General features: G+C 41.8%; 1 protein-coding gene across 14 annotated transcripts in view; it reads left to right on the top strand.

Annotated features, from left to right (window-relative positions):
• LOC105486999 (neuron navigator 2) overlaps positions 1-27,735 on the top strand; it is a 767,789-nt gene that overhangs the window by 700,892 nt on the left and 39,162 nt on the right. For all 14 annotated transcript variants that reach the window (XR_011610773.1, XM_011750255.2, XM_071074969.1 and 11 more), the window contains 7 exons: positions 570-758; positions 6,753-6,805; positions 13,126-13,149; positions 13,264-13,338; positions 22,336-22,419; positions 22,781-22,892; positions 24,878-25,023. Coding sequence is in view for 13 of the 14 variants with exons in the window: in XM_011750255.2 (XP_011748557.1) it covers positions 570-758; positions 6,753-6,805; positions 13,126-13,149; positions 13,264-13,338; positions 22,336-22,419; positions 22,781-22,892; positions 24,878-25,023 (683 nt within the window). In the remaining variant the exon portion in view is untranslated. The remainder of the gene's footprint in view (positions 1-569; positions 759-6,752; positions 6,806-13,125; positions 13,150-13,263; positions 13,339-22,335; positions 22,420-22,780; positions 22,893-24,877; positions 25,024-27,735) is intronic.

Raw genomic sequence — 27,735 nt, 5'->3', positions numbered from 1 at the left:
TCTGAAAATATTGCACATGACTCAAATGGACAGGATTTTCATAAGAAAGCTAGTTTTAGCTGAGACAAATGTACCTTCCTTGCATTAAAACTCTTTATACACCATTATTAAATGTCCCCCATCTGAGGCAATGGGACCTGTGTTCATACTGTTCTTTCCCAGCCGTAACTCTTTGAGGCAAGAGATTCCTGTCATGCACAAATGCTTCCCATCTGATCAAAAGCCTGGTTGGGCTATTTTGGGCTTTTGGCTTTAGAGAAAATCATTCCAGATGAGCCTGAGGAGTAATTAGCTCATGCCTGGAAGGTGACACTGGCCTGTCTGAACATGCCAAGTTGGAAAGCTGAGGCCCAGAGCCTTGCTTTGGAGCTGACCCGCCTTTCCACTCTTATTTTTAGCTCCCAGTGTGTAACTCAAATGCTGATGGGACTACCTTTTAGAAAACAGACAGGAGAAGAGTTGGCAGGAACACATATGGCTAACAATAAGCAGTCTTCTCTTTGTCCCCAACCAGGATTTGAACAGAGACATGAATGTCTAACCTTTTCATTCTATTCCTTTTATTCCAGCGAGTCCCACCACTGTCACCCAGATGAGCTTGTCCAACCCGACCATGCTGAGGACCCACAGCCTCTCCAATGCTGATGGGCAGTATGATCCATACACTGACAGCCGCTTCCGGAATAGCTCCATGTCCCTGGATGAGAAGAGCAGAACCATGAGCCGTTCGGGCTCATTCCGGGATGGGTTTGAAGAAGGTAAGGAAGGAAACTTACCATCTCCCAGGTTACTCACTGTAGTTAAGGGTCCTCTATGCTAAGTTCACTTCATTAACCTGAGCTCCCACCTGTAAGTGCTCCCACCTCTCCCACCTACTCTGGCGGTCAGGGATGGGGATCTCTGAAGAGTAAGGTCTGGCCTGACCCTTAATTAACCTTCCAGGCCTTTAAGGAAGAGGCTGCTTAAAAATCTCTGGTGAACCATAGAGCTGACTGAGTTCCACTTTAGGCTTCTCCCTCCTGGACTTGGGCCACAGCTTCTTGGCATGCGCCTCTACCTTGAGGCTCAGCCACCGGCTCACCATCTTGGCAGAGAGAACTACTGCAGAGTTCATTTCCCTGTGTTGACACACCCATGTAGTTCTGGGGGCCGGGCGGCCATGCCTCTCTGCTCTGCTCCAGAATTTTTCATCCCTTTTCTCAAGCACTGGGTTTTTACATGTATTGTTTTCAGTTATGCCCTTTTCTTTCTTTGGTTGCTAACTGTGAATATTTGGGGTTGGATTTTTATGTTTGGTTCATTTTCATCAGAATCATGGGAGAAAAGTTCTGTGGACAACTTTGTCAGCCGTTTTCACAGCTCACTTCATTTCTCTCTTCCTTTATTCCATCACCCAAGGTATGAGTTAGGGGAGTAAGCAGTCAAAATTCTATGGAAGATATCACCCCCACCCCATGAAGATGGGGCTGATAGGACATTGGCAGCAATGCTCATCAGCCGAGGATTAAGAATAGGAGTCAGACTAGCAGAGTTTAAATTCCAGCTCCACTGCTTTTTAGGGATATGATTTGGAGCAAGTTGCTTCACCTCTCTATGCCTCTGTTTTTTCACGGATAAAATAGGAGTGAGTAATAATAGTATTCAGCTCATGGAATTATGAGAATTAAATGAGATAATACATATAAATGTTAACACAATAATGTTATTACATGTCATGGCCTGTAATAACACAGCCATAAAGCTATAATAACATAGCTGTAAAAACACAGCTTCAGCATTGACTTCCTGGCAGCTCAAAGTCCCCTGCCAGAGAATGGGGAATCTTGGAGCAAATGGAGCCTAGTCTGAGGACTATACATCTAGTTGTCCCTTTGTTGCCATTGACAAAACAGAATGCGGAGGGTAAGTTAGAGGTGCTTCCCAGTCCCCGTATGAGTAGGGAAAAAGGGCCAGCATCCTCCTAGCATGAAAGAACAAACAAACCTGTAATTGTTTAGGAAGTTTCAAGTCAAAAGGGAGAGAAACACAAGACACAGGATTCTGTTTTTGCCTAATGTTCTTTTTAACAGAAGTTTTAAAGAATGTAATTTACAGAGCAATTGCCCCCTGGTTTATTTTCTTGGTAACTTAATACTTTCCACCCTGATTTATGTATCATTTGCATACCATGACATTCAGTGAACAGGTACAAGTCTGTAAATCCATATATGGGAAGCTGCTAGGACGAAGGATTAAGGAGGGGAGAAGCCTGAGTCACTGAGGGGCATTTGTGAGATTTAAGTGCTACAAATTAATGCTATAACTGCTCAGAACAGTGATAGTAGAGAATATATTGTGATCCTAAGGTGAAGGAAGAGGCAGTTTGTCTCGAACTTCCTTCTAGTCAGTGTACCGGCCAAGCATCGCCTCGGAGCATTCCCCAACCTCCCCGGGAAGGATTTGCATATGGAGTTTGTCCTGCACTGTATTTCTCTTCTCTACCATGTGCGTTCCTGAGTGAACCACGTCCAATACTGAAACTTGTCCAAACAAGCACACTTCACCTCATAAAGGTCCAGGACCATTACAGTATCGTCATCAGATAGCTTTTATTTATTCCATCTGGAATCAAGCTGGTGGACAGCACAACTGTGGAATATCTGGAATGTCAAAATGACATTGATAAAAAGTGCTTGCCCACAAGCAGTGTCTAGACTTTTGTAAACCTAATGATTCATGGTGACATGGAACTGAAGCACAGAGGTAAAAGTCAAATTTTAGGGGAATGGGTAGGGTCTGCTGTCAATACACTGTGAATATGTAACATTATCATCTTTTGGAAGATAGGGCATCAGATTGATTTTATTCCTTCTAAGGATATTACATTCAAAAACAAAATGGGGCTTGTGTAATTAGGTTTTTAATTCCTTTCGATGAAATTCTTTTTCTTTTGAATTTATTAACTCCCAGTGTTGCAGGAGCAGTTGGAAGAAAATTGACATTTCATGTTTGGACCAAACAGAACTTCTTGTAATAATCAGTTAGGTGTATTATATGCCATAAAGCAGAATAGAAATTTAGGAAGAAGTAGTGCAAGTATTTATGTGAGGTTTTTGTGCAATTTAATTAGCACTTTCCACTTTGAAATTTTAGGAATTATAAATATGTAGATTAGGTACAGACATGGCCCAGATGCAGCCTTTCAAAGGTATTTCAGGTAAATTGCTTTCTATCAGATGCATTATGCGATCTCAAAGTCAACTTTAATAGCATACATTTAAGGGGATGCTTGAGGCATTTTTAAAATGGATACTAGAGGGAAAAAAAATCCCATGACTTCACCAATCATCACTAAGATCTAATGCAATGAAAAACACAGAAACCCTCCTCTATCAGTTTATATGGAATCCCCAGGAGCAGAGAAGCTTATTAACCAAGAAAGCTTGTATTGCAGCTTACTTGTGTTTCTAGCCCCTGAATTGCAGAAGTGGTTCAAATCCTGGCACCTCTACTGTTAGCAATGTGACTCTGAGAAAGGACTTGACCTGCTCAGCCTGTTTCCTATTCACCGAAATGTGAAAAATAATTGTACATGCTTTGGAAAATTGAAGTGAAGATTAAGTGAGATAAATCTTGGAAAGCATTTAACAAATAACTTTGAAAGGGGAGTATTGTAAGTGCTCACTCAATGGTAGCTATTGTTTTAATTGTCACATTATAACCTTCTCTCCAAGGGCCATTATCATCCTCATTTTTTTTAATGGCCAAATTGAGGCAAAAGTGACTTGAAGACTTTATGCAGCCACAATGATGCCTTAAGCCTCTTGATTCCAGTCCCTCTTTCTTTCCACTCAATCCTACCTTGATATTTGACTCAGCTGGGTTTAAAAAAAAAAAAAAAAAAAAAGCCTGTGCGAGGCGAGCTCTGATCTTTCAGGGCAGTCCATTAGCCATCAGAACTGCATTTCATTCTTCTGACTCTTTCCACAGTACCCAATTGTGGAATGAGAAATAGATCATGATGCCTAGATCCACATTCTCTTTCTGCTCCTGACTAGCTATGTGTCTGGCCACATCACTTAACCATTCTGAGATTTAATGTACTCTGTTGTTGATTAAAGGTGGAAAAGTCCTGCCTAGTCTGGGATTGTTACCTGCAGATTCTCTGTGAGAGTCAGAGGCACTTGATTGCTTTATTGGCTGAAATATGCCTAGTTGTTTCATTCTATCTAGTGTTTTCACTCCTACTAAAGCATCTTTCTTCTCAAACATTCCTAGCTTGTGCCCACGTGTAGATTGCATGAAGGGACTAGGACGCCATTCTAAAAGACACCAAAAGGCTCTTTTGAAAAAAACAAACGAATGGAAAAGAAAATCAGAAACCGTTAAAACAGATCACTTGAAGGCAGAGCGATCTCCTGACTTCTATCAGCAGATCCTGTTCTTGAATTGCTGTGTGACCTTAAGCAAGTCATTTAACCTCTCCGAGTTTCAGATTTCTCAATGGCAGAAATGGCCTAGATATTCTCTGTGGTTCCTTGTAGCTGAAAAAATGTGGAGGTATAGCTATAGGGAGGAAAACTACATAGGCTGCTTTAGCTGTTTAGCCTCCGTAACTCCCATAGACATTTTGTTGTCCAAAAATAACCACATTACATAACCCAGGCTCTGACTTGGCTCAAGTCCCTTGAGGGAGGCCCAACTGCAATGGTACAGGTAAGCCACATTCAGTTTTGGGTTGACTCTGAAAATTAAGGAATCTGTCTCTTTGGAACGCAGTCTTGCTGTTGCTAATTACAAAGTGAGAGGAGTTAATTATTGAGAAAAATAATTACCTCTACCTTAAGCCTGCCAGATGTGATCTTCTCTGCCTGTGGCCCCATGCTTGCACTGAGTTGTTGCTAAAACTGTGTCAGTAAGTTTATATGTGTGAGATGTAGAAATAGAAAAGAAAAAACTTCCATTTTCCAGCAGCCGGAGACCATATAGCAGCCCTGTGCTGGTCTCTGGCAGGCCAATCATGCAAGTGTGCATAGCTATGTGTTACCCACATCTCTTCACCCAACTTTACCTCCAACATAATTCCTCCACTACTGTCTGTGTCATAAGCTGAATTAACTTACCTCAGTGGAACATTAGGCCACTAAGTTGGAACATTAAGGCCTATGTTAATGTGTGGACATATTAACACTGAAAGCCATTATTGGCCATTAACACCTTAACCTGATTTTTTATGGGCATGAGTCAGGTTAGTCATGGATGAAGAAAGCATGGAGGAAAAGATCTAGAATGCAGGGCATTGCTAAGGAGGGTGGATGTATGTGATGATAGAGGGACAGCTTAGAGCATTAGGGAGCTGCTAAGAGAGAAGAGAGCTGGAATAGCAAGCCAAGAGTTACGTGGGCTCAGAGGGAGGAGGAAGCCCACCCAGGTGGCAGTCAGGGGAATGAGGAAAGGTCCCATAGAGAAGATGTCATTTGAGCAGATCTGTTTGGGATAAACAGTATTTAGATGCAGCCTAAATGAAGAGAACTGCATGGGCAGAGACACTGAGGCAGGAAAGTACTGTCTAGGGCAAGCTTGGGAGAGCAGTGCAGGATTCATAGTGTGACAAGAACATATAAGGGAAGAAGGAGAGGTCAGGGATGATTTACTGGAAAGATGACAGAGAGGGGCCTGAGTGTTAGGCTGAGCTACTTATCAGCTATCTTGTTGGCATGTAGCTTCTGCTGACTGCTAATCCAAGGTGAGTTCACTTCGTGGGTGGTAGATGAATGCCATTTAGTAGACGTGGAAGTTACCCCCGTGCCTCCCACTTTAGACTACAGGTCATAACTCGGTGTGGGAGTCGAGCCATTCCACCCATGGCCAGGAAAGCTGTGCCCAGTTAAAAGTCCTATGATGCCTTAGCAGGAATATTTCTTTTCTTCAAACAAGTTGTTCAGAAGTTACCAAGAAAATAAAGAACCTGCTTCCCACAAAAGAAGGCAGTTAGAATACCCAAGTCCTAGAAAAGACTATGTTGTTAAATTAGAACAAATAATAAGATGCCTCCACTGGCTGGGGGCAGGAGGGGTGCTAAGGACATACAAGTTGGTTCTAGTCAAAAGTACCAGTTTGAAACAGAAAAGAAGACACTACTTGCTTGTCACTTTGTAGACATGGTAGAAATCAAATAAGGAATCTATATTTCGATGAATATGTTTTCTAAACAAATATTCTGCTATATGGTCATCTAGAATAAACTCACTGTGGCCAACAGCCTCTTAGGTTCAAAATAATCAGCTCATTTTTTTTGCATATACAACTGACAGATGCCAACAGGGTAAAAAAAAAAAGTATGTGGAACACAGTCTTAACCCTAAAGGAATACATTAGAAAAAAGAGTGAAGCAAAATATGCTGGAACGGTAACAGATTGCCTCCGGGCAATGCAATTGGGAGTCACTGCAGGTTGTGACAGTGAATATGCTTCTTAACACTTCTCTGTACTTGAAAATTTTTGTTCAGTAATCATATATTATTTTGACAGTTAAGAGAAAAAGTATTCAGAAGGTTGAAGGAAAAAATGCGGTAATAGAAAAGTGACATCCTTAGCAAACTCATACTTAATTGTCACTGACCTATCACCAAACCAGGAAAGGTTGGGTCCAGATGAGATTAAGTCATTCCAAGCCTGGAGTGTCCTATATTGCTGATTGTTTCCTCCTCTTTCCCCTTTTTGGTACCATAACAGCCATCTATCAATTCACCCTTTTTTTTTTCTTTTAATAGTTCATGGATCCTCACTCTCCTTGGTTTCCAGTACGTCGTCAATTTATTCTACAGTGAGTATAAATCAATGCTGTGTGGCTGTGATCATGAGATCATGAGGCTGGGGTTCCTTTATCAAATGTGTCAAGAATAAAATATATGCATCTATCCTACGGAAAGCATTTCCATTATAAGGGGATCAATTAATTAGGGAACAAGATTTAAAATTCACAGACAGCTATTAATTATATTATACCAACCCCAAAATCCAGAACTGGCTGCCTTGTTAAAGTGGCATTGTGCTTTAGGTGATAACTATTTAGAATGTGTGAGAAGCCTTGGCCACCTGCTGAGGGACTTGGAAAAGAAAGGCCTTGAGCAATTTCTTAACACTTTGTCTGCCTCCGTTTTTGTTTCTTCCTTCTTCTCTTCTCTTCTCTTCTCTTCTCTTCTCTTCTCTTCTCTTCTCTTTTCTTTTCTTTTCTTCTTTCTGACAGAGTCTTTGCCCAGGCTGGAGTGCAGTGGTGTGATCTTAGCTCACAGCAACCTCCACCTCCTGAGTTCAAGTGATTCTCCTGCCTCAGCTTCCTGAGTAGCTGGGACTACAGGCACGTGTCACTATGCCCAGCTAATTATTGTATTTTTAGTAGAGACAGAGTTTCAACATATTGGCCAGGCTGGTCTCAACCTCCTGACCTTGTGATCTACCCACCCTGGCCTCCCAAAGTGCCAGGATTATAGGAGTGAGCCATTGTGCCTGACCAGCCTCAGTTTCTTTATCTGTAAAGTAGAAATAATAGCAGTCCCTACCTTATAGAGGTGTAATGAGGATTAAATGTTATGAAGATTACATTTCACTACAATATAAACTCTTTCTAGACAAGCACATTTTTGTTTTTATTCCTAGTGCCTAGAATAGTACCTAGCACATAATAGGTATTTTTAAAGTAGGTTTGAAAGAAATGGGAAAATGAATCTAAAACAATGAATATTGTACACACAGCTCAGAGCAAGCACTCCTAAATGCTAGATGTCATCCATGAGAAAGGTTTACTGAATGAAAGCCAAATATAATCAAATACATTTGGATCTTCAGTACTACTAGATTTATTCAGTAGTACTTACTTTTTATAGCTGTACACTATTTATTTTATTTTATTTTAGACAGACTCTCGCTCTGTCACCCAGGCTGGAGTACAGTGGCACGATCTTGGCTCACTGCAACCTCTGCCTCCTGGGTTCAAACAATTCTCCTGCCTCAGCCTCCTGAGTAGCTGGAATTACAGGCATGCACCACCACACCTGGCTAATTTTTTTTACGTTTTTAGTAGAGACAGGATTTCACCATATCAGCCAGGCTGGTCTCGAACTTCTGACCTCAAGTGATCCACCCATCTCAGCCTCCCAGAGTGTTAGGATTACAGGCGTGAGCCACCACACATGGCCAGAGCTGTATGCTATTTACTTTAAAAATAGTAATTTGGGAATGTCTACAGGAAAAAAAAAAAAAAAAAAAAAAATCTCTTTGTTAGTTGTGAATTGGAAATTCTTTAGCCCTTAATCCCATGGAAGCAAATGTTTTAATAATTTAGATTTTGATAATGCCCAGTTTCTGGTCTATATAGCAGGATACACTGTGTATAGCTCCTGGAAAATAAGAGGCCACCCCAGAATCAAGTTAAAGATACCAAGGCCTAACTGTTCTTTCTTAGGCCTGTAGTGAGCAAATGAACTTCAGTGATTGCTGATATGGTCTGTTTTGAAGGACCTAGAAACTCTTGCTTCTACTCTTCCTAACCACCTCACCCCTCCAACTCTAAAATTCCTCTTTCCTTAGCTAGTCATCTTGTTTGAAATTTCATCACCATGTCCTAGCTTTCCTTTTAAAGGCTTTATACAGAAAAACCTTGGAGAGAGGTTTTTTAAGCCATGATCTACTAAGAAAGCATAGAGATCGTCTTTCCGCTGTCAGCCAGTAGATAAACTATGTCCTTTCTTCTAGAATGAAACTGTGGGATATGGGTACCAAGGTTGGTACTTTTAAACCTAAATTCATTTCTTCAAGAGTATTTTCTGGCACCATAGATATGCCTGGCTCTAGACTAACACCTAGGATATAATTTAGGAGAGAAAGGAGCCTGCTACTGAAGGAGGAAGCCGTAGGCACCAGAGGGACACGGGACTCTAGCTTCACAGGACTGGTGCAGAGAAGCTGTAGCGGATAGTTCAGTGCCCAGCCCCGTGTTTCCCCTGTGGCATTCCCAGGGGTTCTTGCCAACACAGAGGGGAGTGGGCCTTTCAGAAAAGTAAAACCTGGGAGACTGGCCAGCATTAACTAGCCTTGGAGGGAAAGAGCATAAGCTTCTCAACCTGTGTGTCTTCAGATCTAGGAAACTGTCACATGCAGTTCCTGGGGGCAGCCCCTTCATGCCAACCACTAGAATTCCTTCCAGTAAAAAACTCTCTTTTAGTAGCTATTGTTCTGGGTATGGGGACATGAAGATAGTGTTTTCATGAAATTTGAAATTGTCTTTTCTGAGCTGATATAAATTCAACAAATTAGCAAAGACCTAATAATAATACTTTTTAATTCCATTTTTTATCTGGATAACAAGAGCCCTGGGGTGTAATCATAGAGTTCGTCTCACCATGTGACTTTGGACAAATCACCTAGTTATTCAGAGTGTCTCCCCAGTTTTGCCCTTGGCATCAGGAAACTGAGCAAGGTGATCTTCTGAGGCCCCTACAATCTCTGACATTCCATGAGTCATGGAATCAAAGGCTTCCATTTACTGTCCTCACATATGCCTTCTCTGAGAATATAGGTTACTTTTGCAGACTTAAAAAAAATAGCCTATCAGTTGAATGTTTTTATGCTGGTGCAGCCTACTAATTTCAAGAACAACTGCAAGTCTGGCGAGACTGCTACCACCCAGCACTGAGGTGTGGTCCCTTATCTATTATTACCTTCTTGGTGATAATGAAATTCTGAAATACATGCTCCAGGCACCTTTGTAAATGTTAAGGTGAATAAAATTCTTGTTTGTTGTCTGAAAAGAGATCTTTGAAATGTTAAGTTGCCACAGACCCAGACCAAGGAACCTGCTTAATAGCTGAGAGTTTTAAAGGCTCTTACTGGATGACAGTAGGTTCTTTCCTTGAAATCTCTATAATGAATATTCAAGAATGCTCATTCTGCATGAAATTTGCCTGCAATTTTAATTATCAGTGAAAGAAAATATTACAGAGTGCTAAATGATTGCCATGGAAAAGTTATGGCTAGCTCTTAGAGTAGAGAAAATCTCAAAGGCCACCTCTGGCCTTAGACTTGCTTTCTTGTTTGGTAGGGAATACTTGAGTTCCCAGGAGAGCTGCTGGATGGATGGAGGCTAGCAGCTTCACATAGTGTTACCAGATCTGCAGAACTGCAGCAACAGGGACAAGATACAAAGCACATGCTTTCTCTAGGCTGCTGTTGATAATGGGGGCCCAACCCCAGAGACAGGTGGGCACAGTGACAGACAGTGGCAGAGGCATGGGGAAGGGCTATTAGGGCCTGTCTATGGAAGTGTTTCAAAGTAGGACTGGTCCTATGTTTGATGGTTAAGCCTGCTAACAGGCCTCTACCAGCCTTCCAAATGTTAGATAGTGGTGACATTCTCACCATTAACTTGTACCCTTTGGATTGAACTTGGGGCTTCTTTCTGGAAATCCCCCATGAGAATGTAGCTATAGTAAAAGTGCAGGAGAATGTGCATAGGCTCTGGAGCCAGACTACTTTAGATCCAGTCTCAACTCTGCCACTTACCAGCTGTGACCCTAGGCAAATTACTGAACCTTCCTGTGCCTCAGTTTCCTCATACACAAAACAGAAAGCAATAGTATTAGTACCTCCTCAAAGAGTTGTTATAAGGATTAGATGAATAATGAATGTAAAGTGCTTGGAACAGTCTCTGGCACATGATAAGCATTCAATAAATACTAGCTGTTATTACCAGAATGCAGGCAACACAAGGTCAGGGACTTGGTCGTGTTCACAGCTTTATCTTAGGTTCTTAAAAACAGTGCCTGGCACACAGTAGGAAATCAGTAAATATTTGATAGGTGTGATAGTGAGGATGGATGGACAGACAAAGATGAATGAATATTACCTGGGAGGGAAGAGTGAGCTCTGAGGACATCTTCCAACCTTCTCCTGAAAGCATTTCTTAGATAAGGAGGTTGCTCAGTGTGACTTTATACAAGACACTTAACCTCTCTGAACCTCAGAAGGAATACAAACAAACCTACCTAATGGAGTTTCTGCAAGGATTAAATGACTTGGCTCCATGTATTTAAAAATTGGTTGCTACTATTAGGAGCCAACCTAGAGGAGGGGGCTTGTGGGCAGGATAAGGAGGGAGGACAATGGGGAGCACAGGGTGAAGGGAGATCAGACAGGAAGCAGCTGCCCACCTATTCCAGCTGATGGATGTGCTCTGTGAGTTCTAATGAATCATACCCACATTGTATTGTGAACTAATGGAGATGTTGACATCAGGGTCAGATGCTGATTTTTTAAAAATAATGGGCTTATCCCTAGTAAAATTGGATTAGGACACTTAGGGAGGACCCCAAAGACAGAATAGAGTTCTTACTGATGTTCACTCACCTACCTGGTTCCCAAGTCACTCTTCCCTCCCTGGGGAAATTAGAGCAATGGGTAGAGAGAAGGTCGAACACTCAACATTTCCAAGAAGGAGGAGGGATCCTCTTTATGAGCCCCTGTGGGAACTAGAGGAGAGGGAAAGAAAGGTTCCTCCTGCAGTGGGTTCCCCAATTCATGTGGGCTTCCACTATGGGAGGAGAGAGGGTCTTATAGTTTCTGGCTAGCAGGTACCTGTGTCACCACAGACACAGAGCCAGCATGGAAGGGACAAAGAGGGAAGCCAGTAAGAGGGGCAACAGAGTTCACCCTTACTCCACAGGGGTCACAGGTAATTGGGGTCCTTGAAATGGGACAGCATGAGGATGAAGGCCACATTTATCCCCACAACCTGTGGAGTTACTGGGCTGGCTAATAGGGGCTCCCAAACCCCCCTCACTTTGAGGTCTTTCTACCCTGGTGCTCCCACTGCAGTGTCCTAGGGAAGTGAGAGGAGGGCAGAAAATGGGGCAGAATTAACCCAGGAGCAGTCTTCTTTGCTCCCTAGAGTAAACTAAGGCTCAAGCTGGGAATACCATGGTAAAAACTCCAGGCGAATGACTAATGTGGGAGACTGACTTAGTTTCCTAGTTGAAGGAAGACAGCCTTTTGAAGTTGGTTTCCATTTTAACGGCATGCTGTGGTCAGGCAGGTTGCTTTCTGTCCGGCTTGAACACATTTATCAATGGGCTCAGACTGGGTGGTGAACTCCTGGGCAGCAAGCCTTGCCTCAGAAGCACCTTAGTACCTTTTGATACCTCAGGCTCTGCCTTCTGAGCTTCAGTCTTCACCTGATCACAGCTGTGCATCAGAGCTCCTATACAGACGGGGCTGATGGGGATGGCGGACGGAGCACCTCTGCCTCTACTCTGATCCTCTATCTGAAGTTGCCAGAGTTGCCAGAGAAAATACAAAGCACTCAATATGAAATTTAGATTAACAACTAAATTTTTTTAGTATAGATATGTCCCTAATATTGCATGGGACATATTAGACCCTTTATTTTATTTTATATTATATTTTGTTTTATTTTTTGAGACGGGAGCCTCTGTTGCCCAGGCCAGAGTGCAGCAGTGAGATCTCGGCTCACTGCAATCTCCACCTCCTGGGTTCAAGCCATTCTCCTGCCTCAGCCTCCCGAGTAGCTGGGATTACGGGTGCATGCCATCACACCCGGCTAATTTTTTGTGTGTGTTTTTAGTAGAGATGGGTTTCACCATATTGGCCAGGCTGGTCTTCAACTCCTGACCTCAAGTGATCCACCAACCTCAGCCTCCCAAAGTACTGGGATGTCAGGTATGAGCTACTGTGCCCAGCCCTAGACTTTTTTTTTTTTTTTAAGCTATTCAAATTTAACAAGGCCTCCTGTATTTTTATTTACTACATCTGACTCATGGCCTTCTCCTCACATATCTTCTCCTGAGCACCTTACCTATCCCCATCCCCTGGGGAGCAGGGTGGCTCCTCACAACCAAAATGTGGCGTGGTGTTCTCATTCTTCCTAATTTTTAAAAATCATAAGCTGTTTGTATTTGGCCTTTCTGATGGGTCCATTTAACTGAACCAGTTTTTCCAGAGAAATACACCAGAAAAGAGACGAATAAATCTTCCAGACGGCTGCAACTATCTGAATACGGTGTTCCCGATGGGCTGGACATCACTATTCTTTGTTCCTTAACTGGTCTAATTTCCTTTATGTTTTCTTTGCAGCCAGAAGAAAAATGCCAGTCAGAGGTAAGGAACAGCTTTCTGGTTGGACTTCCTCTTTAACTATTGTCAATCATTTGACCCTGCTCACCCTGGAAATGGACTCCCAAAGCATGTAACCCTCTCCCTTGCCATCTTCAGATTCGCAAACTGCGGCGGGAACTGGATGCCTCCCAGGAGAAAGTTTCAGCTTTGACCACCCAGCTGACAGCAAATGTAAGTACAGACATAGGGCAGTAGCATCGGGACAGGAAGCACCATCCTTGCCTTCTGAACAGCCTCAAGTCCTCCTGTGCTGAACAAATAGAAGTAGCACATTATAAAGAAAAAGACACAGGCTTTAGCATCATGGGTGTGAATGTCAGTTTGGACACTTACTGGCTCTGTGACTTTGGGTAAGTTCTTGAATCTCAGCCTGCATGTCCTCATCTGTGTAACGAGGTTGATAGTATTTACCTCTCAGTATTGGCCCATGGTCAATGCTTGCAATATACGAAGTGCTTATTAAAATGTTAATTTCTCTTCCTCTTTCTGAAAATTTTGATTTTAAGGGTGGGAAAAAAAGCAAATAGGAAAGAAGCGGGAAGAAAAGAAATGTAGGGCTTCCCAATATGTAGGTAGCTGCTCTGTCATTGTAATACACACAATTATGTGTTTAGGAGATGCTGCCAACCAGCATTCAGCTCAACAACTGTTTGAGTGCCAGCTATGCCCCGGGCACCATGGGTTCAACAGCAGAGCAAGCACAGTGACTGACATCTTAACATTCAGTCTCTGGGACAGCAGAGAAACAAAACAAACAATTTTGCTATAACATGATAACTGTTAAGATAAAGGGAGGAGGTGGTAGTGGGAATATCTAGGGGGAGCACCTAGCTCACTCTTGGTGAGGGATGAAAAAGGGGACAGCTCATCAGATATTGAAAATAAGAAAAAATTTTTTAAAGGGGGACAGGAAGGACTTCCTGGAGGACGTGACATCTAATGGATGCTATGTAGGGGAGAATGCATAGGGATGACAGCATTCTAACCAAAGAGAATTATTTGCAGAAAGGTTAAGGAGAAAGATCTTGGTGTATTTCAAACTCTCAGTAGGTTGGTGTAATTAGTGTCTGTGGCTTGGATGTGGAGGAGAGGTAAGGGTGGAGAGGGGACACAAGCAGGGAGTAAGAAGGCATCGAAGAAAGCCAAGAGTCAGATCACAGGGTCTGAGCTGTTGGTGAGCATCCGGGCTTCCTCCTGAAGTTAGTAGAGACCTCTCAGTGAGTTTTAAGTAAGCAGTGGGTGGGCTGGTTTGCACTTTAGACAGAGGATCAGAGTAGAGGCAGAGGTGCTCTGTCCGCCATCCCCATCAGCCCCGTCTGTATAGGAGCTCTGATGCACAGCTGTGATCAGGTGAAGACTGAAGCTCAGAAGGCAGAGCCTGAGGTATCAAAAGGTACTAAGGTGCTTCTGAGGCAAGGCTTGCTGCCCAGGAGTTCACCACCCAGTCTGAGCCCATTGATAAATGTGTTCAAGCCGGACAGAAAGCAACCTGCCTGACCACAGCATGCCGTTAAAATGGAAACCAACTTCAAAAGGCTGTCTTCCTTCAACTAGGAAACTGAGTCAGTTTCCCACATTAGTCATTTGCCTGGAGTTTTTACCATGGTATTCCCAGCTTGAGCCTTAGTTTACTCAGGGGAACCATTTCTCTTTAAGGGTGGCATGTGGCATACCTAGTACAGTACTTGACCTTAGTTATCAGCTCAGTAACTGGTAGCTGCCCCCATTAATATGTAGTCTCCCAAGTTCTCTTTCTTTTCTGGAAATCTTTGATTTTTTAAAGAAAAACCCCTAACATGCGAGACCGCAATGTGTTTCGTAACCTTTTATTTTCTTTACCTCTTCTACCACCAGTAATGCTATCAAAAGAACTCTAAAAACTGACGTGAGAACTTAATTCTGAGGCGTAGGTCCTATTCAGAAAAACAGTATTCTATAGGTAGGTTCTATTCCACGGACAGATTCTTCATCTGGATAACCAGGTGTGTAGATTTGGATCCAGAACAAACTCTAGACCCAGAAAGTCAGGGTCTTCTGGGTGTAATCCAAACGTGTGGTCTGACAGCAAACCCTGTCAATCCACAGTGATTCTGAGCTACTCTCCTAGTTTAAGAGTTACAGATGCCAATTGTTGCCTTTACTAGTCAACAAATAGTAGTTAACTTACTTTCCAGTGAACTTGGGTTAATCGCTCCAGTGACCTCGTGCTGCCACAGGAGCCTTACCTTGGGCTGTTTGGAACTCTGCTTTCTGTTCTAAAAGAGTCAGAGTGAGATCCCTTATATTATTCCAGAAGAGTGTTTTGTTCCTCATAAAAGGCACTGAATCCAGTATTGTTTTAAAGTAAATATTTAGTCTTACCGCACACTGATGGAAGGGTGAACATGTTTTATTGTCTGCCATCTTTCTCGCAAACCAAGCTGTGTTTGTTTTTCTAGGACAAACTACTCAAAGCCACCTTATCTGAGTGTTTTTATACCACTTGTGTTTGTTTTCCCTGGGAATGTGAGCATGGCACTTGATGAGTAGGCTGTTGTGTGTGGCTCTGAACCAGGCTTGGAACTGCCTCCACAGCTTGTATTTTCATAGTTGTGCTAATGACACAAAGGCAACCCTTTTGCTTAACAGAAAAATGGGATCCTCTGGATCTCTAGAGCAAATATATTTTCTTTTTAAGCTTGCAAAAACACCTTCTCAATAGCAGTCTTCATGGAGTCAGGTTTTAAAAATTTTTTTTTTTATTATACTTTAAGTTCTGGGATACATGTGCAGAATGTGCAGGTTTGTTACAATAGGTATACACGTGCCATGGTGGTATGCTGCACCCATCAACCCGTCATCTATATTAGGTATTTCTCCTAATACTATCCCTCCCGTAAGTCCCCGCCCCAACCCCCTGACAAGCCCTGGTGTGTGATGTTCCCCTCCATGTATTCATGTGTTCTCATTGTTCAACTCCCACTTATGAGTGAGAACATCCAGTGTTTGGTTTTCTGTTCTTGTGTTAGTTTGCTGAGAATGATGGTTTCCAGCTTCATCCATGTCCCTGAAAAGGACATGAACTCATCCTTTTTTTATGACTGTATAGTATTCCATGGTGTATATGTGCCACATTTCTCTATCCACTTTATCATTAATGGACATTTGGGTTGTTTCCAAGTTTTTACTATTGTGAACAGTGCCACAGTAAACATACATGTGCATGTGTCTTTAGTAAAATGATTTAAAATCCTTTGGGTATATACCCAGTAATGGGATCACTGGGTCAAATGGTATTTCTAGTTCTAGATACTTGAGGAATTGCCACACTGTCTTACATAATGGTTGAACTAATTTACACTCTCACCAACAGTATAAAAGCATTCCTATTTCTCCACATCCTCTCCAGCATCTGTTGTTTCCTGACTTTTTAATGACTGCCATTCTAACTGACATGAGATGGTATCTCATGTGGTTTTGATTTGCGTTTCTCCATATGTTTGTTGGCTACGTGTCTTCTTTTGAGAAGTGTCTGTTCATATCCTTCGCCCACTTTTTGATGGGGTTGTTTGTTTTTTCTTGTAAATTTGTTTAAGTTCTTTGTAAATTGTTTAAGTTCTGGATATTAGCTCTTTGTCAGATGGATAGATTGCAAAAATTTTCTTCCATTTTGTAGGTTGCCTGTTCACTCTGATTATAGTTTCTTTTGCTGTGCAGAAGCTCTTTAATTAGATCCCTTTTGTCTATTTTGGCTTTTGTTGCCATTGCTTTTGATGTTTTAGTCATGAAGTCTTTGCCCATGCCTATGTCCTGAATGATATTGGGTAGGTTTTCTTCTAAGGTTTTTATGGTTTTAGATTTTAGGTTTAATTCTTTAATCTATCTTGAGTTAATTTTTGTATGAGGTGTAAGGAAGGGATCCAGTTTCAGCTTTCTGCGTATGGCTAGCCAGTTTTCCCAACACCATTTGTTAAATAGGGAATCCTTTCCCAATTGCTTGTTTTTGTCAGGTTTTGTCAAAGATCAGATGGTTGTAGATGTGTGCATTATTTCTGAGGCCTCTGTTCTGTCCCATTGGTCTATATATCTGTTTTGGTACCAGTAGCATGCTGTTTTTGTTGCTGTAGCCTTGTAGTATAGTTTGAAGTCAGTGTAATGCCTCTAGCTTTGTTCTTTTTGCTTAAGATTGTCTTGGCTATGCAGGCTCTTTTTTGGTTTCATATGAAATTTAAAATAGTTTTTTTACAATTCTGTGAAGAAAGTTGTTGGTAGCTTGATGGGGATAACATTGAATCTATAAATTACTTTGGGCAGTATGGCCATTTTCATGATAGTGATTCTTCCTATCCATGAGCATGGAATGTTTTTCCATTTGTTTGTGTCCTTTTTTATTTCCTTGAGCAGTGATTTGTAGTTCTTCTTGAAGAGATCCTTCTCATCTCTTGTAAGTTGTATTCCTAGGTATTTTATTCTCTTTGTAGCAATTGTGAATGGGAGTTCACTCATGATTTGGCTCTCTGTTTGTCTGTGTATAGGAATACTTGTGATTTTTGCACACTGATTTTGTATCGTGAGACTTTGCTAAAGTTGTTTATCAGGTTAAGGAGATTTTGGGCTGAGATGATCTGGTTTTGTAAATATACAATCATGTCATCTGCAAACAGAGACAATTTGACTTCCTCTTTTCCCAATTGAATACCCTTTATTTCCTTCTCTTGCCTGATTGCCTTGGCCAGAACTTCCAATACTGTGTTGAATAGGAGTGGTGAGAGAGGGCATCCTTGTCTTGTGCCAGTTTTCAAAGGGAGTGCTTCCATTTTTGCCCATTCAGTGTGATATTGGCTGTGGGTTTGTCATAAATAGCTCTTATTATTTTCAGGTAAATTCCATCAATACCTTGTTTATTAAGAGTTTTTAGCATGAAGGGCTGTTGAATTTTGTCAAGGGCTTATTCTGCATCTATTGAGATAATCGTGTGGTTTTTGTCATTGGTTCTGTTTATGTGATGGATTACATTTATCGATTTGCGTATGTTGAACCAGCCTTGCGTCCTAGGGATGAAGCCAACTTGATCTTGGTGGATAAGCTTTTTGATGTGCTGCTGGATTCGGTTTGCCAGTATGTTACTGAGGATTTTCACATTGATGTTCATCAAGGATATTGACCTGAAATTTTCTTTTTTTGTTTTGTCTCTCCAGATTTTGGTATCAGGATGATGCTGGCCTCATAAAATGAGTTAGAGAGGATTCCCTCTTTTTCTATTATTTGGAATAGTTTCGGAAGGAATAGTACCAGATCCTCTTTGTACCTCTGGTAAAATTTGACTGTGAAGCCATCTAGTTCTGGACTTTTTTGTGGTTGGTAGGCTATTAATTCCTGCCTCAATGTCAGAACTTCTTATTGGTCTATTCAGGGATTCAACTTCTTCCTGGTTTAGTCTTGGGAGGGTGTATGTGTCTAGGAATTTATCCATTTCTTCTAGATTTTCTAGTTTATGTAGAGGTGTTTATAGTATTCTCTGATGGTAGTTTGTATTTCTGTGGGTTCGGTGGTGATATCCCCTTATCATTTCTTATTGCATCTTATTTGATTCTTCTCTCTTTTCTTCTTTATTAGTCTGGCTAGTGATCTATCTATTTTGTTGATCTTTTCAAAAAACCAGCTCCTGGATTCATTGATTTTTTTGAAGAGTTTTTTGCATCTCTGTCTCCTTCAGCTCTGCTCTGATCTTAGTTATTTCTTGTCTTCTGCTAGCTTTTGAATTTGTTTGCCCTTGCTTCTCTAGTTCTTTCAATTGTGATGTTAGGGTGTCAATTTTAGATCTTTCCTGCTTTCTCTTGTGGGCATTTAGTGCTATAAATTTCCCTCTACATACTGCTTTAAATGTGTCCCAGATATTCTAGTATGTTGTGTCTTTGTTCTCATTGGTTTCAAAGAACATCTGTATTTCTGCCTTAATTTCTTTATGTACCCAGTAGTCATTCAGGAGCAGGTTGTTCAGTTTCCATGTAGTTGTGTGGTTTTGAGTGAGTTTCTTATTCCTGAGTTCTAATTTGATTGCACTGTGGTCTGAGAGACTGTTATGATTTCTGTTCTTTTGCATTTGCTGAGGAGTGTTTTACTTCCAATTATGTGGTCAATTTTAGAATAAGTGCAATGTGGTGCTGAGAAGAATGTATTTTCTGTTGATGTGGGGTGGAGAATTCTGTAGATGTCTATTAGGTCTGCTTGGTCCAGAATTGAGCTCAAGTCCTGGATATCCTTGTTAATTTTCTGTTTCGTTGATCTGTCTTATATTGACAGTGGGGTATTAAAGTCTCCCACTATTATTGTGTAGGAGTCTAAGTCTCTTTGTAGGTCTCTAAGGACTTGCTTTATGAATCTGGTGCTCCTGTGTTGGGTGCATATATATTTAGGATAGTTAGCTCTTCTTGTTGCATTGATCTCTTTACCATTATGTAATGGCCTTCTTTGTCTCTTTTGATCTTTGTTGGTTTAAAGTCTGTTTTATCAGAGACTAGGATTGCAACTCTGCTTTTTTTTTATTATTATTGGGGCATTTAGCCTGTTTACAATAGGAATGCCCATAACTGGAGTCATGGATGACAATCAGATGCAGAACTGAAATCAATGGAAATCCAGTCATTTACACTTAGCTTTGCCATTCATTTGCAATGAGGTTAGCAAATGTTCTTTTAGACATCCAGGCCCTGGCCTGTTTCCTTTGTCAACTATGTGACTGTCTTAAATTGATTGGCTTTGGTTTTGCCACACTTTCCAGGGCAAAGTAAAGCATATCTCTTTATTTTACAATGCAGAGGCACTGTCTCCATGTTTTTGTTTTTTGTTTTGTTTTGTTTTGTTTTTTGAGACAGAGTCTCGTCCCGTTTTGTCACCCAGGCTGGAGTGCAGTGGTGCGATCTCAGTTCACTGCAAGCTCCGCCTCTGGGGTTCACGCCATTCTCCTGTCTCAGCCTCCCGAGTAGCTGGGACTACAGGCGCCCACCACCATGCCCAGCTAGTTTCTTTTCTTTTCTTTTTTTTTTTTTTTTTTGTGTGTGTGTGTTTTTAGTAGAGACAGGGTTTCACCATGTTAGCCAGGATAGTCTCGATTTCCTGACCTCAGGATCCGCCCGCTTTGGCCTCACAAAGTGCTGGGATTACAGGCGTGAGCCACCATGCCTGGCCTGTCTCCATTTTTAATAGAGAGAGGGAGTGCAATCAGAGAGAAGCTAACTATTCCACTTAACATTTCTGCTACAAATAGAAATGCTCCCTGCCAGCGGTTGATTCTAGAGATGTCTTAGCCTCCGCCATCCCTCTTTGATGAAGTCTAATAACAGGCCTCTCTTTACCCCTCACATCTTTCCTTAGATTGAAATGTCACTGTGCCTCCTCACAGTGCACAGCAATAGCTTCTGATGCTTATCCAGCGTTGATACCTCACTGTGTGCGTCAGTCATCTCCTCCTCTCAAATTTCACAGCATGATCAAATTTCACCTCTGTCATGCATCCTCTGCCCTTCTCATCCCTCTTGTAGCCCACTGTGTTTCTACTCCCCGTCTCTACCCCTGTGTTCTCAGGTACTTTCACTCCTCTCATAGTTTGTCACTTTCTCATTCCCAAACCTCCTTATTTCCCCACAAGTGTCCATGCGTTCCTGTGTTTTGCACTACCTGAACAGTTCATAGACCATTTTCACCGGTCTTGTTTCATCTAGGTGAAAATAACCCTGGGGGGAAAATAGATATTGGTACCATTTCATAGATGAAGCTGAGGCTAGTATGATTAGGCGATTTGCTCAGTGTTATGGGTATTCAGAAGGAACTACAGGGAGAGCTGAAGACCTCTAACTCTAAATCCTGTTCCCTTCCCCTGTCCTATACACTTCCTCCTTCATCTAAGTGCTTTTCTTTTCAGTCCTTTAATCACTCATCCAACATACATGATTGAGTGGCTGTTTTTGTACCAGCAGTGTGGATACAGTAAGGAGCAAGATAGACATGGTGTCAGCCCTCATCAAGTGCACTATCTGGTGATCCTTCTCATCTGCTGCCCAAATGCCTCTCACTCTTGGACATGCCACTATTCCATTATACAAGTAGAGATTGGAGATTAGAAGATCCTAGCTGCCTAGTGGATTCTTCAGTCTATTGCTGTAAATTTCTTAGCATGACTGTTTGAAAAAACTCCATTCTGTATTTTTGGTTTTAATAACATTTACCAGGATTCTTATTCAATCAACTAATATATCACCTACTACTCTGTGTCACAGGCAAAAGCTTAGTGTTGGGGCACAAAGTTACCTCTTACCCTTGAAGAGAGTTGCAGAGGAAGTGGCAGTCAGGAAAATGCCACATTTTCCGATTCATAAACTTACTCTTTTTTCGTATTTTAACATCTCTGAAAATTAGATGCTATTTTACTTATAACTGGAAGCATTTTTAAAAATTCTTAGAAATTATTTCTAAGATGTAATGGTACATCTTATGTCATATTCTAACAGAAGTGTATAAAACTACATGAAAGCCTATGGGAAAGTGGTAACCCCCTGGAGGAACTGGGAAACATTTCTCCAAGGAGGTAGCAGATGGGCCTTTCAGTGGCTTTTTATTAACCAGGATTATAACAAGCAAACTATGCCAACCATTTTGTTTGTTCATTCTACTAACATGCTTAATATGAGCCTCTACTGTGAGCTTAGCACTTGGTGAACAGAAGATCATCCTGTTCAGAAGGATGTAGTACAGAAGGCAGACATACATTACCAATTACAAGACTGCATGTATTTTTAATTGTGATATCTCAAGGTATATATCAGAAGTACAATTTGCCTGTGAGAGTGCATATGAGGGTGTCTTGAAGCTACAAGCCGAGAACTTTTTAGACAGACAGGTAAAAATTATTAGGCAAGGAATGGGAGAAAGGATTGAGAGGAAGAGCATTTCAGGTAGACGGGAAAAGATGTACAAGGGCCCTAAGGTGGGAAGGAGCACAGGGTGTTTGAGCAAGTAGAATACTGAAGTGACTGGATCCCAAAGAGTGGTGAGGAGTGGGATTCAAGAGGAGGCTGAAGAAGTAGCCTAGATCAAGTGGACCCACAGGATTTTCATCTTTAAGAGCCAGGCACCTTCTAAGCACTCTTGACTTGCAAGGTAGTATAACTGAGACTGTGTCTTCCCCTCCAGGCTCACCTTGTGGCAGCCTTTGAACAGAGTCTTGGTAACATGACAATCAGGCTCCAGAGTCTGACCATGACAGCCGAGCAGAAGGTAAGGCAGAAAGGATACTTTTACCCTCCCTACTTGGAGTTAACAACCTACTTGAAAATACTGTTCTTTCATTTCAGATTCTTGTATGGATGTTAATGTACCTCTTGAACTGTTAAAGTTTAATTGTAAGGAGTCCAAGCTGTTGAGTGAAAATATGACAGATTGAGTGATAATGGCATCAGTGATAGATCTTGTAGTTATAATCCTCTTCTTATGTGTTTGTTCATGCGTGTTGATCCATCTGAAAGGTTTTGTTGAGCTACTCCATTCCCTCCCCTCCTGTGTTGAAGCTAAGTTGTACTTCAGTTGAACTCTGTACAGAATTATTTTAGACTGACCGATAATTTTTTCTGTTCCCTAGGATTCAGAACTGAATGAGTTAAGAAAAACCATTGAGCTGCTAAAGAAACAGAACGCAGCTGCCCAGGCTGCCATTAATGGAGTAATTAACACACCTGAGCTCAACTGCAAAGGTAAAATAAGGGAAACAGCCTTTAGCCAGAAGACCTGCCTGCCCTTAGGCGCCCTCCCCTGACATCTTATGATGCAACCTCCTTACTAGAAGACAGTGTCTGCATAATTTAGCTCCATGTCAGGCGGGCAGGACCTGGAAGGCAAACACCTTTAATCAAGTCACTTCTGGCCTCTATGAAGATGGCTATGGTAGTTCATCCTCTTATCTGATATATCTGAAAAATGGAAGAAAACATGTTTCTATTGGCAGAGCGTTAAAGTGTTTTACAACCCTTAATTTCACTAGCACTTTAATATTTACATGCTGATATATGGGGTAAGCTGAACTGAGTTCCTACCTTATTTGCCCAAGAAAAGATTTCTTTTTTTTTTTCTGAGACAGAGTCTTGCTCTGTCACCCAGGCTGAAGCGCAGTGGTGCAATCTTGGCTCACTGCAACCTCTGCTTCCCAGGTTCAAGCAATTCTTTTGCCTCAGCCTACCAAGTTACTGGGATTACAGACATGTGCCACCATGCCTGGCTAATTTATGTATTCTTAGTAGAGACAGGTCTTGCCATGTTGGCTGGGCTGGTCTTGAACTCCTGGCCTCAAGGGATCAGCCCACCTCGGCCTCCCAAAGTGCTGGGATTACAAGCATGAGCCACCATGCCCATCCCAGGAAAACATTTCTAAGTGAATTATTTTGTCCTTGTGTATCTTGGGGTAATATAGGAGTGCAGGTGAGTTAGCTCTCATAATAATAATAACAGTAATAGTAATCATAGAAGTAATATGGAGAGCTAGGATTTATGGAACACTTACGATGTTCTAAGTGCAGTGCTAAGTGTTTCAGTGATTTCATTATCTGGTTTTCTTTCTACAACAATCTTGTGAGTGTGATTCTGTTCTTCCCTCATTGTTCTGATGAGGACACTAGTGTTCATAGATGAGAGTCACTTTCTTTTTCTTTTCTTGAAACGGAGTCTCACTCTGTTGCCCAGGCTGGAGTGCAATGGCATAATCTCTGCTCACTGTAACCTCTGCCTCCCGCGTTCAAGTGATTCTCCTGCCTCAGCCTCCTGAGTAGCTGGGACTACAGGCATGTGCCACCACGCCTGGCTAGTTTTTGTATTTTTAGTAGAGATAGGGTTTCACCATGTTGGCCAGGCTGGTCTCGAACTTCTGACGTCAAGTGATCTGCCTGCCTTGGCTTCCTAAAGTGCTGGGATTACAGGCATTGAGCCACTATACCTGGCCTAGAGTCATTTTTTGAGGTCAGGGATTAGGGAGAAACTGAAGTGGAGCTAGAACCTGATGAGTCGGTTTGCCCCTACAACCAGTGTTCTCAAAGACCAGCCTTTAGGTGTAGTTCTGTCCCCATGAGAGAAACTATCTGCAGACTTTATGTCAGATATCATACATTTTCAATGTCTGTGTTATTTCGTGTATTGGGCCTCCTGAAAAAGTGATAATAGCTTTGAAATGGGAAGGATTTACAAATCAGTTGGCTGGACAGAGTCAAGGAAAAAGAATATCCAGATGGAGGAATATCCAGACAGAGTCAAGGAAAAAGAATACCCACGTGGAAGGGCCCTAGATGAGGCAGGCATAGCACTTCCAAAGGGCTGCAAGAAGGCCGCTGTGACAGGATCCCAGAGAGCAGGAGAGGGAGGGGGCTAGCAATGAAGGTGCCGACTGCTCAATTTGCAAGCACATTTCCACACCTATCTAAAGCTTAAGAGCTGGTGTTGGGGAAATTCTCCCTACACCTCCCTTGACTTCTGTTTTGTAAAGTGGGGAGAGATAGACCTCATTTAACCAAAGAGGGCAATGCAGTCACCTATTCAAGGATCTTAGAAACAACTGTAGGGAACAGAGTTGATGTCTATGTGGAAAACACCTAGTAGTCCTCAGGTGGGTGGGTTTTGCTTAAAGGGCAAAATCCTGAGATAAAGAATAGGGCTCAGATTGGCAGCTGCTGATACACCCTGCCTTGGTCTCCAGGAAATGGCACTGCCCAGTCTGCAGACCTCCGCATCCGCAGGCAGCACTCCTCAGACAGCGTCTCTAGCATCAACAGCGCCACCAGCCACTCCAGCGTGGGCAGCAACATAGAGAGTGACTCAAAGAAGAAGAAGAGGAAGAACTGGGTGAGTGCACACCCACTCTCCTGGGGACTGACGGACAGAGTCAGTTGCAGAACTGGCTGCTGCATCCCCCCCAGATAAAGTCCAGCCCAGCTACTATCTGTGGAACATAGCCCTTTGGGAGTAGATCCCAGGAAATGTTTTGTGGATGGGTTTTTACTAAAATCAGTATTATACTCAGCAAAACACTAGCGTCTACAACATCCCTACCACCTTGTATTTTTTTTTCTCTTTCATGAGACTTTTCATAAAGTACTCATCTTTCATTTCATGTATGTGTCATTTCCTCCTCATTATATGTTGGCCACAAAGTTTCAGGTACTACAGCAAAGTTAAATGGTTTCTTCATAGGTCCAAAGTATTTTTTTGAGCATATTGCTAGTTATCCCATCTTTAGCCGTAAGTCTTTATCTATTTATTTACAAAAATGCCAAGGGATAGTATCAAACCAACCCTCTCTTTGAAAGCTTTTTGACCATGTCCTATAAAGAAAAGTTTACTAATGTCAGTGTTAGAAGTTAGCAAGTAGTTCTAAATCAGGGGTTGTACCTCAAATAGCAAGTTACAGAATCAGTCTCTATTATAGTGTTTCTCCATGTATTCATAATCCCAATGAGTTATTTGAATTTCTCTACAGTGGTGCCTTGAGTGGTTCTTTCCACTCTCCTGGAAAAATTCCACCCCCACTCTCCATCCAGTTTTTTAGTTCTTCTTTAAGGCTACAGAACTCTGACTGAGATTTGCTATCCCTCGTCTTCAGTGCAAGAATATTCCAAGTTGATCTGGAGTTGACCAGTGGCCCCTGGTCCCCATTTGTGCTGACAGCATCCTGTTTCACTAGTAACTTCAGTGTCCTCATTCATTCCGTACACTTCTCATTCATTTTGTGTTATCTTGGATGGGTGGCGAGGTCTAGTGATACAGATGTCAGGGATTTAGTAATTTTGGTTGTCAATGACTTGCATTGGAAGCAAGCTAAAAAGCCAGTTTAGTGTGACCCTCTCATTATTCTGATTAAATTTTCTTGTTTAAGTTACTAATGGCTTTTAGTCAACTTATTTGTTATGACTAAACACAGATAGGATTTATTCATATTGCTGTCTCTAATATGCAATTGATAAACATGGTCTGCTTTGATTTTCAAAGTGACAAGAGAGATATTTTCTGTGACAAATAGTGGTTATTCCATTTTCTTCAAGAAATAAAGCTTGCTTATGTTGCTTTAAGACAACTTCTGGTTATCAGTCAAATCAGGGAAGATGGATAATTGGCATCCTCAGCTAATCCCAAAGCTTAACTCTGTCTGATCTTCGGAATCTCCTCTTCCACCTGGCTTTTCACCAGAGGTAGAGGCAAGGATTTCAGTTGGTGGCTTGTGTCCCTAATCCTTCTGTTTCTGTGACTGCTCTCTGGAAATATGATCAGAAGTAGGAAATGGGAGAGAAATGGATCTAGATTTGCCTACAAGCTGGACATGCGGTTTATTATAGGTGAAACCTGTTGAAGGGAGAAAAATCTCATCAATTTTTAGAATGGCCTGTTTCCTGAATTTTTCAATGGCTAAGAAAACCCCTGGAATGTATCTTCACCAGGAAAAAAGACTTTAGGAAAAGGAAATTACTTTTAAAAGGGCTTTTTTCAAGATGAAACATTAGTTTTTGGCCTAGAAAAATCTGATTATGGCGTTCAGAAAGGACATTGCATTTTAATTCTTTATGTTCTCATTAAAATGTTTAGGTCTCCATTTCCTGCAACAGAGGAGGGGGAAAAGAATTTTCAGATCCATCTCGTGATTTGGGGAAACTGTAATATACTAGTTCCTTTTCCCCCTATATGGTTAATATATTTCTTTAAAATAACCATTTTCTGAGTAACAAGTGAGACGGCTAATTTGCTGCTTATTCGATTATCTTCTTATATACACAAATAGCAGAAACTCTTAAGTGGATAGGTTAAGGAGCTATGCAGCCATCCAGGGCCAGTGTAACAGTGAAGCTAGAATTGCTCAAAAAAGAAGACATCCTCTCCAAAAAGTTAAGGCACAGATAGGTGACTGACAAGAGAAAAGAAGAGAATGAGAAGCACAGGAAGGTGGGAGGCAGCCATTTCAGCCAGACAGGGCAAAGCTGGAAGAACTGGAATTGTAGAGGACTCCCCAACCTGCTATTCCCTTTCAGAAGGAAGGAACATGACCCCAATGCTTTTAAACATTTGTGCTCCTACTGGAAACCTCCCCTGTGTGTGGTGTTTATTATTAGCCTTGTTGTGTCTGAAAGTCCGAAGCTTTCCCTGTCACTGGCTTTCTCTGTTAAAAAATTGTCTTTTTTCCTCCCCCTTCCCCATTTTTGCTTGCGTTTTCTCTGGCAGGTCAATGAGGTAAGCAAGACCGACTTTAATATCAGATACCAAGCTAACCCATCCATTGATACGACTAACCTCATCCACATCCCTCACCGTGTCTGAGCATCCTGCTTTGTTGCTGTGTAACCTCATCTTCCCAACATCCATCTGCTGAGCCAGGCTCTGTCTTGCTGTTGGCATCTAGTCTTGAACCAAGAGTAGGCATGGAATGTTACCCACAGGTGCAGTCCCTCAAGCTGGCAACACCAGATAACTCTTCTTCCCTTAATGCACTGATTCAAAAGAGCTCTTGGGAACTTCTTCCATTGGTGGGGAAAAAACATGGGAGAATTAATCGCTTTTTTGTGTGCATGT

The sequence above is a fragment of the Macaca nemestrina genome, chromosome 12, assembly GCF_043159975.1.
Source record: "Macaca nemestrina isolate mMacNem1 chromosome 12, mMacNem.hap1, whole genome shotgun sequence".
In the NCBI taxonomy this organism is placed as follows: domain Eukaryota; kingdom Metazoa; phylum Chordata; class Mammalia; order Primates; family Cercopithecidae; genus Macaca; species Macaca nemestrina.
Note: the sequence above shows the minus strand (reverse complement) of the source record. Positions and strands in the feature narration are given on the sequence as shown.